At 42.7% G+C, this 17,467-nt stretch overlaps 1 protein-coding gene across 1 annotated transcript in view; it reads right to left on the bottom strand.

Moving 5' to 3' along the window:
• Window positions 1–1,461: 1,461 nt before the first annotated feature.
• Window positions 1,462–17,467, bottom strand: part of pex7 (peroxisomal biogenesis factor 7) — a 26,579-nt gene continuing 10,573 nt past the window's right edge. The window contains exons 10-11 of the mRNA XM_079753228.1: window positions 12,213–12,312; window positions 1,462–2,541 (exon numbers count right to left, since the gene is read on the bottom strand). Of these exons, the coding sequence (XP_079609354.1) occupies window positions 2,458–2,541; window positions 12,213–12,312 (184 nt within the window). The 3' untranslated portion in view covers window positions 1,462–2,457. The remainder of the gene's footprint in view (window positions 2,542–12,212; window positions 12,313–17,467) is intronic.

Below are 17,467 nucleotides of genomic sequence, written 5' to 3'. Positions count from 1 at the left end.
TGAACTCTCGTCGTCTGGGACCCACTGCAGATGTTTGGAAAAAAGAAGCACCTTGGTCCGAACCTTAGTCTTCATGGGCTGAATTAGAGTTCGATTAAAAAGGATCTGCCCGACAACCGGAACCGGTGGGAAGGACACGCATTGGCGCGGAGTAAAAAATCTGACATTTGCCGCAGCGGCTGTTGGCTTTGTACCCAAAGGAGAGAGGGACAGAGGGAGGGGGAGCGATAGCGGGAGGGAGGTGGGAGAGAGAGAGCTGGGAGAGTATATGCGAGAAAGAGGGAGCCTGGGAGGGAGAAAGATAGACGGACGGAGAGAGAAGGGGGAGAGAGAGAGAGAGAGAGAGAGAGAGAGAGAGAGAGAGAGAGAGAGAGAGAGAGAGTAAAGGATTCAGCCTACTTACTTTAATGGACTTCCCTCTCCCGCTCAGATCTGGAGATCTTTACATATTGCAGTGTGGATCAGGCCGCTGTGCTCAGCGTGATAACCCGTGTTGTCCCGTCACCTGCTCGGATCACCTGCCCGCCACTTTTTCTGTTTCCTTCTGTAACCCAAGTCCCTTCTTTCTTATGTTTATTTTATAATATATGATATATAGGGCTATATTATATTGTTTTATGAGTGGATTATTACATTAGGCCTAGGCCTACTATACGCCGCCACCCCCACCCAAAACGGACGCGAGGCGCGCGGGTTTAGAGGATCCCGCCCGGCCCAGATTAGCGGCGGACAATATGCAGCATCCCGCCACGCTTAGGTAATTAACGCGTCGGTTAACTTGGTGAGCGGAAATGTTCCGGTCTTGCATCAGTATCAGGCCTCAAGTTTTAAAATAATTCCCGTGGAGAAAGAAACGATAAGGATTTTAATCATTGCGTTTGTGTATCTTGATGCTGGTGCATGCCGACGTGATGTGCATTTAATGGATTTATCCTACTATCTAGATAATGGAAAATGTTCAGGAACATTACCAAGAACAGAAATAGAGTGAACAACGACAAAATTATATTTTAATAAGCGCTTTTAATCAACTGTTTTCCTTAATGTTTTTCCAGATTCAGTTAACTTACGCCCAGAGTATCTTTCTCACTAACCAATGATTTCTACTTCAGCAGAGAGAAGACGCAGAGTAGAGTGACAGCTTTAGTTCTGCTCCACAGGACAGGACGGTCCACAACCTCCTCTTCTTCTGTCTCTACCTCTTCCCCTCTCTCTCTATTCCTCACCACCACTTCTCTCCCTTTAGAGGTCGTCTTCACCACTCATTCCCCATCAGCAGCAGCCTCTCATTTCAAACCGTGAGCGTACGCCTAGCCGACATGAACGGACACAGCATCTTGCCTTCTAAAGGGGCGATTTCCCTTGATATAAGAGGCATTTCCCATTCCCACAGACAGACGGACATATGTAAAAAGAAGAGACGACTTGCAGAAAACAGCCTGAGAATGACAAGATGGTGACAGAGAGAGAGAGGTGGAGAAGACAGAGAAAAGGAGCGAGAGCGACAGAGAGGTGGAGAAGACAGAGAAAAGGAGGGAGTGATAGAGAGGTGGGGGAGACAGAAAAGGAGAGAGAGGTGGAAAAGACAGAGAGGGGGGGAAAGGGGCAAAAGGGAGAGAGAGGACAGAAACGGAGATCATGAGAGAGTCTGAATAAAAAGGTGCAGGGAAGATAAGAGCAAGAGAGAATAATAACCTTTCAGCATGAATGGTAGCTGGTGGTGGTGGTGTGATTCTGTATGCATCACTGGAAAGCCAGTGTTTATTGGCTACTGATGGGAGGACATTTCCCATTCACAGGCCTTCGGCAATGTCCTAACATACATCCCCTCTTCGTCCTCCATATGCATGTATGGAGACTATGGATACACACGCACACGTCACATCCTACCTACATTCATTTTCTCAAGCATAGTATTTTTGATTTGAGGATGGAAGACGCATACTAGTCACTCAAAAAGTCCCACATGTTTTGTGTTTACTGTGTTTATGGGGGCTTCATGAAACCTATTTTATGATCACAGCAACTGTTAAACGACTGTTAAAGATAAACTTTGGTTTCCTAATCAAAGGCACAAAAACACACACGGAAATAGATCAAGGGTAGTGTTATTTTCAGACATTTTAAATATATAAATAGGGAAAATTAATACGAATAACCAACTACTATGGCAGTCATTTAAAAATACATTTGTTTAGAAAATGATTGATTATGATGATGTCTTTGTGTGGTTTGTGAGTTCATCAGTATGGACACCATATTTCTTCAATAAAGAGATGTGCATTAATCTCATAATCATCGTAGCGTCTCCAAAGTCAACATTAATTATGAATTACTAAATTCAGTGTCTTCCTTTCAACACCTGAAAAGCAGACAGGCATTTTTGAGGTGTGTGTGTGTGTGTGTGTGTGTGTGTGTGTGTGTGTGTGTGTGTGTGTGTGTGTGTGTGTGTGTCTTCTATGGTCCAGCAGTGTGTGTTCCAGCTGTAAGGCAGGCAGGTGTGTAGATCTTCACCGTCTCGTCCCAGGAGCAGTCCAGCACCTACAGACACACACACACACACACACACACACACACACACACACACACACACACACACACACACACACACACACGCACGCACACACACACACATAGGTTAGTCTTACAAAGTCTTTCCCTATCTGCTCCTTAATGATAGGTATTAACTTGAAAATTAATAAAATAAGACTATACATAGAGGGACGGGGACCTCAGAATCACCAGAGGGGGAGCCCAGCCCTTTCATCAGAGGTTCAGCCTTTGACGGTCTTCCATCACATCGGGGGGAACGGTCTCATTTAAAGGCTCTGTTTGCCTCTGGGGCTGATTGGAAATTGACTGGCCGCCTGGACCCCAGTCCGACGGTGTATCTGTATTTAACCACACACGCCATCTGCTCATTTATCTTATTCTCTTTCCTTCCTAAAATGACACCGCCTCAGGCGTTTAAAAGGTCCGGTCTTGCCCCGGAGGGACAGAGACCTGAGAAGGGTAGAAGTCGTTATCTCCTCTCTACCCCGACGGCATTGGGATACTCAGGAGGGATACGGCCATCAACTGAATTACATGCCTTTATGGATCCCGGGTTATCATTTAGAAGACACGCCACCAAAGTCTTCCCCAGCCCTTTTATGTGAGCCTGCCCAGCAAAGCCCTTTGCCAGACTCTGAGCATGTTAAATCGGTTGGTTTCCCTGTCGCAAAGCATCCTAGGAAAATAAACTTCTGAGCAACAGAGAATCGGCTATCGAGTGACTCGGAGAGATGAATTCATTCATGCATGCAAACATTCATTTATTTATTTGCATAACATCAGGAGCAAAACACTCTTGGTAGTAAAGTTATTGTCCTTGCATTAGGTTTTGAATGTCAATTTTGGGAATACATATCGGTTTGCAACACTTTCGTGATTCCAACTAAATGATGAATCAAGTTTGCTTTGTGCAAACCATTGTAGAATGTTGGTGTATTTTAGTCTCTCTGTGTTCAGTTTCTTAGTCTAGAAACAGGCCTGAAAACATTTATTATTTATTATTATTATTATATAGTTATTTCCAACATTTCGCCATTTGCTATGTCTCAACAAGGATGAACCATCCTGGTCGTCTGGGACATAGCCAGGGCCATATACCTTATCAAGGGTGAGAGTGCTTCTGTTCTCTTGTTATTCAAGATTTCTTTATTATAACACTCGCCCCAACCCTTTGGTTCGGTGAGAAGAGGGATCAACAGCCAAGGAGCACGTCGGGAGACTGCTCCTCACCACCTACACTAAGACTATTCCACCTAAGTCTGTACCTGTGCTGAATTACACCCTCCAATAAACCATCTATTCGACCCTCTGATCCAACCTGTCAAGTTACCTTGATTTCCCCCAAAAAAATACACAACGCAGTCTATACGAAAAGTTTAGAATAAGCTGAAATCTAACTGCATCATGGGTAAAATTTGCTTTCTAATTAAATCTTCATACTTGTGGTCGCTGATGAGAACAAACTTGCAATATCACGATGTTTCAGTGCAAAAGATAACCCAAATATAAATGTTGAGCCATAAGGGGCATATTTAGTTTTTACCAGCTTATTGTGAACTTGAAAACTGTCTCCGACTTCTTCGGAACTTCACATATCTTTTGACGTACGATGCCCAACTCCACTAGAAGGGCACTTTTTTTTGTTAAGCTAGTGGTAAACATAAAATATTTGTGAGTTGGCGATTCAGATTTCAAAAAGTTTTTCCAAAAGGAAATTTCATTACAAAGATATTGATAATCACTAATAAACTTTTTGCCCTGATGATAATATCAATAATGATATCGATCTATATATTTTGACATTTTTGGCTTTTTTAGGCTAATGTTAGCGAAATGAAAAGCAAAAGCTTTTCATTTTTCTTTTTTTTTACCTTACAATTATAACAAAGTATTGAGTTCCCTGTAGCAAGCTTTCAAAGGCTTGTTGGAGATGGACGGAACTAATGACCGGGGCAAGGGGAGGGTGGGGGTGAGTTAGCAAAATTCCAAGACAGTGACTCACTTCTTTCAGGAAAGGATCGCCAATCGCTAATTAACTTTAGCGCCACCACACAATTGAAACACACAGAAGGCAGCCAAGACTGCAGCACAACGGATCAAAGACCAAACACGTGCGAGCCAGAGAACGAGAGAGAGAGAGAGAGAGAGAGAGAGAGAGAGAGAGAGAGAGAGAGAGAGAGAGAGAGAGAGAGGATGCAGCTGTGGACGCAAATAATTTTCTCTGCGTGAGGGAGATTGAGAAAAAGCACGAGGGCAGTAGAAGGGAACTAAAGGGAAGAGGACATTAAACAATAAGAAACATCATTTTCTGAAAGGTGTTTCTAAATTATGATATGGAAAAATAATAAGAGAGGAAGAACCTCAAAGAAACCGCTACGACAGAGGCCTCTAACCCTTTGAACAAGGCCCACGGTTCCAGCGAAAACCTGTAGCCTGAAAGAATACAGATGGTTTGACAGCAGTTTCTGAAATGCATAGAAGACATGCCCCATTAGACATTATGTGGCGCTTCTTTTCCTTTGACAAGAACATTCTCTTCCTCAACTCTTAACAGAGCTAATTTTGGCCAGAAAACATAACCAAAAAAAAGAGGCAACAAATAAAGTTGAAGATTTTTGATTACGTGAATCAGAATAACATATTTTAAAATAACTCAGTACAGATAAAAGAACAACTGCCTGAACACCCTTTTAGCATAAAAAGCTGAGACACACGCGATTAAAAGACGTCATGAATCAAACCATGCGACGATGCCCAGATAAGATGGGGAGCACAAGTGTACATTTCATGGGCCTTCAGGGGGACCCCTCAGGCTGCAACATTTCCTAATATCAGAGTGAACTGTTTCATAAACATGCTGCCAGAAACAAGTTGGACCATTGACGTCACTGAGATCATAAGTTGCTTCACCAACTCGGAAGAATTACTGAAATAGTCCAGTTTTTCTGCAATATTATTGCATAACAGGAAATTTAATGTATCTTATACATAATGACTTATATCCTATCAGAAGACAGCATCAGTTCCATTTGGATCGTCCCATTGTTCTAAATGAATAAGGCACTCTTTGTTACGACGATTGTCATGTGAAAACCTTCATGAAAACTCGATTCCCAAGACGACTGACCGACTACGTGCAACAGTTGTTCTGAACATGTTGTACATGGTGGGGGGGTTGGGGGGGAGTAGTTATGGCAGAGATAGTGGGACAGATTGAGTGTTTGGAAAGCGATGATGAAAGGTGAATGAGTGCAGGAAACTGAGGCATAGAAGGAGAGAAGGGAGCCTGGGAAACAAGACGTTTCAGAAGATGATCAGAACAGGTCTCGATTATGGGCAAGGGAGAAGGAAGAGACACGCATATGGAGAGCTAAACTTGGTAGTGTGTGTGTGTGTGTGTGTGTGTGTGTGTGTCCTCCTTCAACAGCTTGCTGTAATGACATGTCTGATGACAATACAGCTAACAATACAGCTCATTACCGCCAAGACACACACGCAGACACACACACATGCAATCCCCTCGGACAGACACACACACACACACACAAACACTTGCCTCAGACATGGACAAACACAAACATACAAACACACACACACACACACACACACACACACACACACAGTCACTGTCACACTGAACAAAAGCGACTGAGTGGGCAGGGAAGGGATTCTGGCAGCCGGCAGATGATGATTGGTCCTTGAGGGGTGGTGTCTGTGATGTCAGACACGTCCCCACCCCCGCATCCCCAACACAACATAATGACCGGCCGCTCTCCACCTCTGCCACCACATATCGCCCCCCCCATCAGGTCGAATCACGGGACCTCTCCGCCCTCAGACCTATGACCACAAGTCCTGTTTGTTCAAGAGCTCCTGGACTCCTCAATCCAGGAGCGCCCGCTTCAGAAGGAAACAACACAATTGTCTGGTGTGTGTGTGTGTGTGTGTGTGTGTGTGTGTGTGTGTGTGTGTGTGTGTGTGTGTATGTGTGTGTGAGAAACACAGAAAGAGACAGCCTTAATTTGACATGCATGGCCTTTTCAGTTTGGTTGATTGTTTCTTTTCTCCCTGACGGAAATGTGGCTGTGGGCAGGCATGTGTGTGGGTGTTGATGCATGTTTGTGTATGATCTGGTGTCTGTTTGACTGCCAGCTGAGGGGTGCTGGGATGGACCCCTATGCATGTAGTCGTCCCATAGTCCTTCCTGAGTCCCTTAACATTAAGAAGCAAGTAGGTTTGTGACCTGGTTGGGTGTATGTGTGCGCACATTCGTGAGTGTGTGTGTTGTACTAGTGATGTTTCTGGCACACTTTTATTTTTATATGATGAATAACCTCTCCTGACCCTTCCCTTTTAAAACTACGGTGCCCTTTACTTGCCTGTGTAAGGTGCCAGTACGTACTTCTAATATGATGTACGTACTTCTAACGTACTCCTAACGGCTACCACAGCATCGAGTAGGCAAGTGAACAAATTCTTTGATCGATTAACGAATTGTATTTAGTTATTTAGTCTGTAAATGTAACACCAGAGATCATTTTACGCTGAATGCGATTGTTCGCTGCGGTTACGTCCAGTTGAGGTGGTTCATCTCGTAAGGATGCCCACTGGTCGCCTCCCTAGGGAGGTGTTCCAGGCACGTCCAGTGGGGAGGAGACCTCGGGGAAGACCCAGGACTAGGTGGAGAGATTATATCTCAACACTGGCCTGGGTACTCCTCGGGATCCCCCCGTCAGAGCTGGTCAATGGGGCCCGGGAAAGGGAACTCTCGGGCCCCCTGCTAGAGCTGCTCCCCCCGCGACTCGACCCCGGATAAGCGATATGAAGCTGAATGGGATGATACACATACACTGCTATTAGAATGGGGCCTCTGTCATAGTCCCCATGGACACTACACATGCTGTAGGACATGGGGGGGTGGCAGCCATATCCTGATTTTATTACACCAATAGTGGTTAACTACGCTGAGAGACATAATTATCGCTTTGTGTTTTATGTGTTGATCATTCATCTTGATAGCAGTCGGCACTATAGGCCAATGTTTCCTAGAGTACGTGAATAATAATACTTTCTCCTATCTCCGAAAGACTGAGAGCCTATTTCTAGTAATCGAACAGGGAAACTACCTAAAATAATTATTGTGGGTTTTGAACGGAGACATAATCTAATACGTACATTTGTTATGGTTCTTCCCGATGCTTCCCATCTATTGAGAATGTTATGCTATCAAGTAAACGGACGGTGGATTTTTGGCGAAAAGACAGCGCCACTCTTGAGAGGGGGTATTCAGTGAGCAAAGATGCTGCCTGCTACCCTGAACAAAAGAGAGATGGCAACAAGTAGAGCTTAATGAACAAGCAGTTGAGACCGGTTTTACCCAGAACAAATCCAATGGATGAGTATGGAAAACGGTCCAGATGTGCAATTTACCAGAGCACCTACCATTGAGTAAAAGACTGCCCACGCTGACAATTAAATGTAGAAATTATGTAAGAAACAATCCCACTGAAATTGAAATCGCTTGCGCAAGGACTATTTACGGCGAAGCGTGGCTAAGATGCTTTTTAAATGCCCTGAGTGAGAAAGAGGCGATCGAAATAAATCACACAGCAGGTGGAAAGGCTTTGAAGTTCGTAGATGGGCAAGCAGTGCACTCCAACAAGAGAGTAAAGATACCATCTCCGAATGGCCAGACCAAATGTTGAATTGAAACCAAAGTAAGAGTTCCTCTACTTTTGAGGAAAGCATCAGTGAAAAGGACCTGGACATTAAGAATGATAAGGCAGTAATGTTTCAGCCAACAACACCTCTTGGCCTCCCATCTTCAGGTCATTATGGTGTGGACATAATGGACTGAGACTGCACAGTCTATTGTGAATGAGGTCCTAGCCATGATGAAAACATGCAGCATTGTGACTGGAAACCTGGTGTCATTGTTTCATCAGTTTGATCAGTGTCCCGGTCCGCCACAGAGACCTTCCACTAACAAAAGGTGGCGAGTTCAATAATGAGGAGATTAGAGACATGGCGGAAAACTTTAGGATAGAAATATCGACCACCGCTGCCTACAGTCTCCCTACAGGAGCAATGGACTGTTGGAAAGATGCAACGAAACCCGAAAAATAAATGCTGTTAAACGTAAAGCCTGACAATAAATCTGACTGGAAAACTGACCAAGATTGAGCACTCCCGGTCCAGCTACCAGCATTACCAGTGTTCTGACGGAATACAAACATTCCCTTTTCTAGTTAAAAGGCTTCCTACTTTGGAGGTCACTACTGTGAGTGCATGGGCAGGACAACACATGACAGCACTGCATGTTGCAGGGAAGGCCTTCACAGAGCAAGATGTTCAGAGAAGATCCAGCGGGTGCATAGAAAGCAGTTTTGTTCCTCAGATAATTTTCGATGAATCCTGGGATAAAGTGTTTTGAATAGAATGGATAGGAGTTTGTAATGGAAAGGTCCTGGGGTAGTGATTGGACAAGATTGGGTGGTGATGTGGTGACTCTACTACAGAAGACACGAACAAAGACACAGAGAGGACTTTAGGGTTCCCTGATGACGCTGACCATAATCTGGCTCCTCGTGACCAGGACAATCCAAATCAACCTGCCATACAAGCCGAGGGCAGTCCTAGTCAGACAACAGGACCAACCGTTGGTTTTGTGGACAGAAACACTGGGACCCTGCACACCGGAGAAGAAGTACAGGAAAGTACAAAGGATGGTTCAATCTGCAGTATTCTGAAACTGGAGTTTGAGGATGCAAAAGACATTGGTCAAGTGTGTGTCTCTACAGGGTGGATGTGCACCTTGAAGGAAACCCAGATGGTGAAGTTTGTAAAAATCTCCCAAAAGACTCACCTGCATGTGCTTCAGAGACCCTCACATTACTAACTACATTAATACTTCAAAAGCGATCAAAAATTAACTCTATGGACATTAAAACAGCATTCCCCTGGTGTGTCTTGAGATTCACATTCGTCCACCTGTTCAGGTCAGGAGTGAAGGGACTGTATGGTGAAACGGATGCTTTACTCTGGTATAAGAGAGTGGAAGATATAGTGTTAAAAACTGGAACAAAGAAGTCCAACTTCGTCCATACTGAGTTCTACCGGTCGGACACAAACGGTGTTCTCACTGGGTGCTCGCCGCTCATGACCATGACTTCGTCTCGGCTGGCTCCAGCACATTTACTCTATTCATTCTTCGCCTGAAGGCAGCCTTTGAAGTTGGCAGAGATGAAGGGCAAGGCTTGCGGTATGTTGGCATGGAGTTGGCCAGTCCAAGAGGAGCTGTGCATGTGAAACAGAAGGTCTGCATTTATGCTCTGCAAGAACGGGACTCTCCTCTCACAGCTCCAGAGGTTGATCGACTCAGGTCAGAAATAGGTCAAATCCTTTGGGTTGGAAGACTGAGCAGTTGATGTGATGTTTGAGGCCTGATGTGATGTTCCACACCTGTACCACAACGCATGATGCCAACAACATCATCAGAAAACAGTCAGGAAGTCAATTTGATGTTTCAGAACCTCGAGGAAGACATCAATTTGAAGTTTGTTGGGTTCAGTGATGCCTCTGGGACACATTCCAGATGGTGTCAGGCAGGGAGGACATCTTCTCATGGGGGGGGGTCTAGAGACATGCACGTAACTCTCACATAACTGGCTCCCGCTGATCGAGTGGACAATGCAATCTTTATTGAGAGCTCATGGCAGATCATGTTATGCCTATTGTTTGCGTCACAGATAACCTTTTATTCAGCAACCCAAAAAAGGCGATGATTTAATCTGTTAAAGAAGTCATTCACTCTTTATATGTGGTGTGTCATGTGGTCCCACGCAAGGGAGCAGCGAGGGAGTCTGAAGGATCATCACTTACTCTCTGAGACGCCCAGGTAAGGAAACTTAAGGTACCCGAGAATAATTATAGAACATGCGTTAAAAAAGAAAATGTATGGTCTTTTCTACAACGAATACCTTAAAAATGTATGATTATTACTATGCTCATTTATTTTCAGAAAGGGTTCCTTAATAGAGAGTGCAATTTTGAAGTTCTACATTGCTCTACTACGTACTTATGATATTGCTGGCGTAATTTTATTTTGACATGACACTTCCCTCTGTATCTGCGGCTGCGCAGTGAAGGTGCTCTTCTGTCCGTTGCTTAAAGCGATCACTTCCATTAAAGTTGTTAACGCAAAGTTGTCATGCAAAATAACAATATTGACCATCATTGCTATGCCGATGACACGCAAACCTATGTATCACTATCACCAAATGACTATCGTCCCATTGATCTGCTGTGCCAGTGCATTAAGCAAGTCAAAGACTGGATGTGCCGAAATTTCCTCCAACTAAATGAGGACAAAACCGAGATAATTGTATTTGGTACTAAAACGGAAAGGCTTAAAGTAACCCAACACCTTCACTCTCTGTCCCTGAAAACCTCAATCCAAGCCAGAAATCTATGGGTTATCATGGATTCAGATTTACGTTTCGACAGTCACATTAAATCAGTTACAAAATCTGCATATTATCACCTTAAAAATGTAGCAAGACTTAGAAGGGCTCATGTCAACCGAAGACTTACAAAAACTTGTACATGCCTTTATCATTACTAAGCTTGATTACTGCAATGGTCTCCTTAAAGGTCTCCCAAAGAAAACTCTAAGGAAACTTCAGCTTGTTCAGAATGCTGCTGCTAGAGTTCTAACAAAGACAAACAACTTTGAACATATTACACCAATTCTTAAATCGTTACATTGGCTTCCTGTAGGTCAGAGAATTGATTTTAAAATCATGTTGCTAGCCAATAAATCCCTACATGGTTTAGGGCCAAAATATTAAACTGATATGATTCCACTACATAAGCCTTCTAGACCACTAAGATCCTCTGAGACCAATCTGTTAATTATCCCCAGAGTAAACACGAAACATGGGAAAGCAGGATTTAGTTACTATGCAACAAATAGCTGGAATAAACTCCCTGAGGATTTAAGACTTGCCCCAACTCTGATCATTTTAAAACAAGACTGAAGACTTTTATGTTTGCTTTAGCTTTCTGCTCAATCTTAAATACATTGCACTTAAAAAAAACTTAACTTTAACTTTACCTTTATTTTCTATTATTACCAGAGAGATACATGATCTGAGAAAGGGAAAGGGTTTGAGACCAAAGAGAATGTTGATCTGATCTTAAACACATTGCACTTTCTAAAATGTTTTTTTAACTTTGCCTTTATTTTATATTTTTTCTATTATCTATTTTACTATTTTTTTGAATATGTTTTCTTTTCTATTAATTCATTTTTAATTAATTTTATTGTATGACAATGTTTATATGTGAAGCACTTTGAGTCTGCCTTGTGTATGAAAAGTGCTACATAAATAAAGTTGCTTTCCTTGCCTTAACGTATAGACTGAGTCGTTATTTTATTATTTGTGTGTGTGTGCATGTGACCTTGTTAAGTATGTCTGTGTGTGTGTGTGTGTGTGTGTGAGACCTGGTTATGTGTGTGACCTAGTTATGTGTGTGTGTGACCTGATTATGTGTGTACATTGTGTGTGTGTGTGTGTGTGTGTGTGTGTGTGTGTGTGTGTGTGTGTGTGTGTGTGTGTGTGTGTGTGTGTGTGTGTGTGTGTGTTTGAGTGTTTTACCTGGTTGGGTGTGTGTAGGCTGAAGTCTATCCCACAGACAAACTCAGAGTGATGCTCCACTGTCTCCAGAAGAGGCTGACTGCTGCTGTAGTCCCAGAACCTAAAAACATACGCAGACAACCAGGTCACCGACACACAAACCGTATTATTATTGCATGTAATTTATGGATGCAACTTTCCTTTTTACTTGCTTTGTCAATGTATTGGAGATTGAAATGGTCCATGTTAAAAACTGCCATTGAATAAAAGACAGGGTAGAGAACGAGGAAGAGGGTAGAGAGAGAAAGCTTGAGAGTCAGTGAGACAGAGTTTAAATTGTGAATGAGCCAATAAAACACTATTCCCAGACCTCAACCAATCAGACTAATTGAAAGACTCTTCCTGTGTGGGTGTGCATGTCTACACACTAATGTGTGTGTGTGTGTGTGTGTGTGTGTGTGTGTGTGTGTGTGTGTGTGTGTGTGTGTGTGTGTGTGTGTGTGTGTGTGTGTGTGTGTGTGTCTGTGTGTGTGTGTGTGTGTTCTCTGACTCAGCAGATCCTCCCATCAGGACCGTTTCACTGCAGATGCATTTAAGCCACTTTCTAAATGAGCTCCATTCACTCTATTATCCCCATAAGTACCATTCACATTCTCAACATGAGAGATATCATATGGACATGTCTATATATCTATATATATCTATATATATATATAGATATATATAATTGTAGATATATATCTATATGTAGATATAGATATACATATATGTGAGGTCAGTGCACATGGAGAGTTATCGGGTCCAGATCCATATTGCTGACCGCTACAGGATGCTTGAGGTTGACTGAAGCCTTTGGTTCTCACCTCAAACAGATGTTTAGTAAATAGCTGCTCAACCAAACCCCAAAACATGCTAGATAGTCGGGACTAATGAAGATAAAAAAAGGGTATATTTGCATATACATTTTGAGATGGAGTGAAACATGAATAAAACGTAACTTCTGAACTTTTCTCTTCTTCTTGGGTATTTGGGTGGAGTGTACTAAGCTTAAGTTATGTTCCTCATCACATTAAATCCAAACTGACTAAACAGAGAGGACTAGAAGGTTGAATGTTTGGACTGACTGTTACCTTGGGGCTGACGTTTCACCTCAGACTAGACCACGTTTAGCACAAACGATTCAGGTTACCTGGAAGCCTTGGCGGTGTGTTGCTTTTTTAAAACATCTCCGTAGTTAAAAACATGTTGAGTAACCATGAAGGTATTGGATTGTGAAAGGTTATACATAACTATGTATTTTGTCTTGTGTCGTTAAGTTCAGCACGGTTGAGAAATGTGCTTCCAAAAGAGATTCAACCTGCAATCTGCTCATGTGTTAAACGCATCTACCGATCTAGAAACACAATTTGGTTTTTTCGCTTCTCTTTGGTTTGTGTGTGTGGATTTATGCCTGAATTCATTAGTGTGTGTGTGTGTTTGCCGTGTGTGTGTGTAAATGTTTGTCTGTTTTTGTTTGAGAGTGTACATGGACAAATGGCAGTACAAATAAAAACGTGTTTGTGTAAACTAGGTTGGAAAGGTCCATTCCCCGTCGTCTCCATGGTAACTTATTATTATTTAACCTCTATTGTGTTACACGGGAGATCCACCTGTGGGATGTGTGTGTGTGCGGTGTGTGTGAGAGAATGATTGTGACTAAGAGAGTAATTAAAGGCATGGTGGAAAAAAAAAAACGTGATGTACAGCTTCTTCTGTTTTCATAGTAAAAGTACACCCACGGAAGGAAGGAAGTAAAGAATGACAGAATAACAATAGGTATCCACAGATACTCTCTACCTCACTCTGAAAAACTAAAAGCATAAAAAATTAAAGAATGAACAAAAGAACAAATAAAAAGTGTGAAAATAAAAAAAGAATGGGTGAACGAAAAGAATGATGAAAGAAAGAACGATAGAAAGAACCGGATATCACTACTAAATGACGCAAGTGTATGCTCACACATTCAAACACTATCTGCCGGAAAAAAATCTTGGGTAAACATCTGACAGATGGGGCCGCGTCAACTACTCTCAATACCCTGATCAATGACTCAATGGGCGTCCATTATGGAGCCCGTGTAAACAGGGGAAATCAGGGAGCCATCGCAATGAGACCTGTTCCATGAGCCATCAGGGAAAACCCTGGCTGGTGTCCTCAGCAGATACAGGAGACCAGGCCCCCTCATAGTGTACTAACCATGAGTCAAGAGGGAGGGGCGTAGTCGACTCATATTTCATTTGGCGTTTAGTCGCGCAAAAAGATTGAATGATTAAGCGTTGCAACCGAATGCATCCGTGGTCTCAAGAGTCCTGATCAACTCATAGGCGTCTCGTCCGTGACACCGCTACAACATTAACTGCTCCCCTGTTGGAGCCGCACACAGCCCCGGGACCGGACACACACCAGGGGGTCATTTGATACGCGCCCGCGAGGGTGAACCCCACCAGACATCGCTATCACTTTAGCTGTCCCCCGAGGGAGCTCCATACAGCCGTACAAGGAGATACAAACTAATCGTTTCTCCATTTATTTGTTTTGCAACCAACAAGCTCTATGGCATGTATTTGGGCAATTATACTGTGTATAGAAAACATGAGGCAAAATTGTCGACCCATTCAGGACCACTTTGTCAGGGTCTGAATAGGGGGCCCGCTTTATTGGTGTGCTTGTAAAAAGGATATTTAAAAGGCACACCAAACCGTTTTCTGATGCCCGATAATCCTATATTTAAACAATGACATTAAAAGTGTGACGGTTAGTCGACTATCGGCTTGAGTAGACTAAGAAAATCTTCTTTTGGGGCAGCCCTACTAGAGTCCTCACTAGTGTCCTCACTAGAGTACTAGAGTGCTCACTAGAGTAGAATCCTCACTAGAGTCCTCACCAGAGAAGAATCCTCACTAGAATACAATCCTCACTGGAGTCCTCACCAGAGAAGAATCCCTACTAGAGTCCTCACTAGACTAGAGACCTCAGTATAACTACTCCTCACTAGACTAGAATTGTCACTGGAGTCCTCACTAGTCTTTACTAAACTAGAGTCCAGATAAGAGTCCTCAGTAGAGTCTTTACTAAACTAGAGTCCAGATAAGAGTCCTCACTAGGCTTGACACCTACCCGAGTCTTGAGTCCTCTTTAGACTAGAGAAGTCCTCACTAGAGTCCTCATTAGATTAAAGTCTTCCCTAGATGAGTCATCATTATTGTCCTGATAAGAGTCTTGACTAGAGTCATCTAGTGTCCACATTATAGTCCTCAATAGAGTCCTCCCAAGATTAGAGTCCTCAGTCGACTAGAGTCCCCAGTAGAGTCTTCCTAAGACAAGAGTCCTCACTCGACTAGAGTCCCAAGTAGAGTCTGCCCAAGACTAGAGTCCTAACTCCACTAGAGTCTCCATTAGACTCTTCCCAGGACTAGAGTCCTAACTCCACTAGAGTCCCCAGTAGACTCTTCCCAGGACTAGAGTCCTAACTTCACTAGAGTCCCCAGTAGACTCTTCCCAGGACTAGAGTCCTAACTCCACTAGAGTCCCCATTAGACTCTTCCCAGGACTAGAGTCCTAACTCCACTAGAGTCCTAACTCCACTAGAGTCCCCATTAGACTCTTCCCAGGACTAGAGTCCTAACTCCACTAGAGTCCCCATTAGACTCTTCCCAGGACTAGAGTCCTCCATCCACTGTAGACTAGAGAGGACTATCAGGAGTTCCAGCTCCCCAGCACCAAATTAATATGATTATTTTCACCCAAACCCAGAAAAGGGAAAACACGGTAGGCTTCAAAAACCATCAATCCCAAACAGACAATCACACAAGTGGAAGCAGCGACCAAAAGAGATATCAGCGCTGTAGCACGCAGCTTGTGGTTGGAGATAATGTGGACAAATAAAGTGCTTGCAGAACTAAATATTTAGATATCCTGTTATAAAGTCATCCCACATTTTAATTAAATAAAATCATGTCAAACTTATTTGACAAAATTAGAAAAATCCAATAAAATGTATCTCTTGGCTAGACGAAATTAAATGTAGCATCAACAACTCTGAAATGTTTTTTTTCCATTTATACATAAAGTTTATAGCAGAGTAATTTGCAGTTTGATAAGGTTGCTAAAGTTGATAATTGAAAATGAAGTTATTTGAAAACAAAAAACGCTTGTTTTAGATAAATATAAAACTGAAAGAAAGTGTTGGTTGCCATTATTTAAAGCAATGAGCTGAATTATAAAATTCGATGCTCAAAGTCATGGGGTTACTTAAACCTGGATCAGCACACAGAAATAAACCAGCATTTCTGGGTACATACTGTAGTGTGTGTGTGTTGTGTGTGTGTGTGTGTGTGTGTGTGTGTGTGAGTGTTTGTGAGTGTGTACGCGGGATAGCAGGTGACAGGTGCCTCCGTTTTCACAAACAAAGACTACAAGCAGGCACCTGTGTGTTTGTGTTTGTGCGTACGTGCGTGCATGTGTGTTTGTACATACCTGTTTTAGAGGAGATATGGAAGGCCAAAAGGGTCAAAACTAAACCTCATTTCATACCTGCGTTATATAAATCTAGGTAAAATACAGCGTTTTTGCCGTCATAACACTGTATTTTCCACTAGGTGTCATCCAAATACTTTAAATATAAAATCCACATTAACTCAGGTAGTAGTCTAATATACAACGCAGATTAAACCAACTTTCTGAGGGGTCAAACTGTTGATCATTCATCTCCTATTAAGACTTGATCACGGAGGTGGCTCATTCAAGAGTTAACTTTTGCAATTGGACTGAATAGGCTATTTTAATACTAATTGCAAGCATCATCACACGATCCGGCTTTCATAGCATGTAATGATAGATTAACATAGTATAATATAAAATCATATATATTTATTATATCGATGACATTAATATCAACTCCATCAGAAATGTTTTCATTAACAGAGTGCAGTGATCTGACTAGGGTTATCGTTGATTGGGTGAAGAAAGTTCATCCTTACTGTCTGCGAGAATCAAGATGAAGAGCTTATTTGACAGTTAGGAAAAAGCGCTACTTAGCGCGCCATTTAACGCAATCAATGGGGCGTGAAAAAGTAATCAAAAACTCTGTCTTCAACGCTGTTGTAGAGTTTTGGAAAAGCGGCGTTGAAAAGGTGTTTTTTAATCACTCAACTGCTAATAATGACAGCAATATCACAGTACTTTGCCTCGATTTGAATGAATCCACGTCTACAATAAAGGCATTTTTTTGATGCTTT

This window comes from Pollachius pollachius, assembly GCF_949987615.1.
Source record: "Pollachius pollachius genome assembly, chromosome: 16".
In the NCBI taxonomy this organism is placed as follows: Eukaryota; Metazoa; Chordata; class Actinopteri; order Gadiformes; family Gadidae; genus Pollachius; species Pollachius pollachius.
The sequence above is the reverse complement of the archived record's forward strand: the minus strand, read 5'-3'. Positions and strand labels throughout refer to the sequence as shown.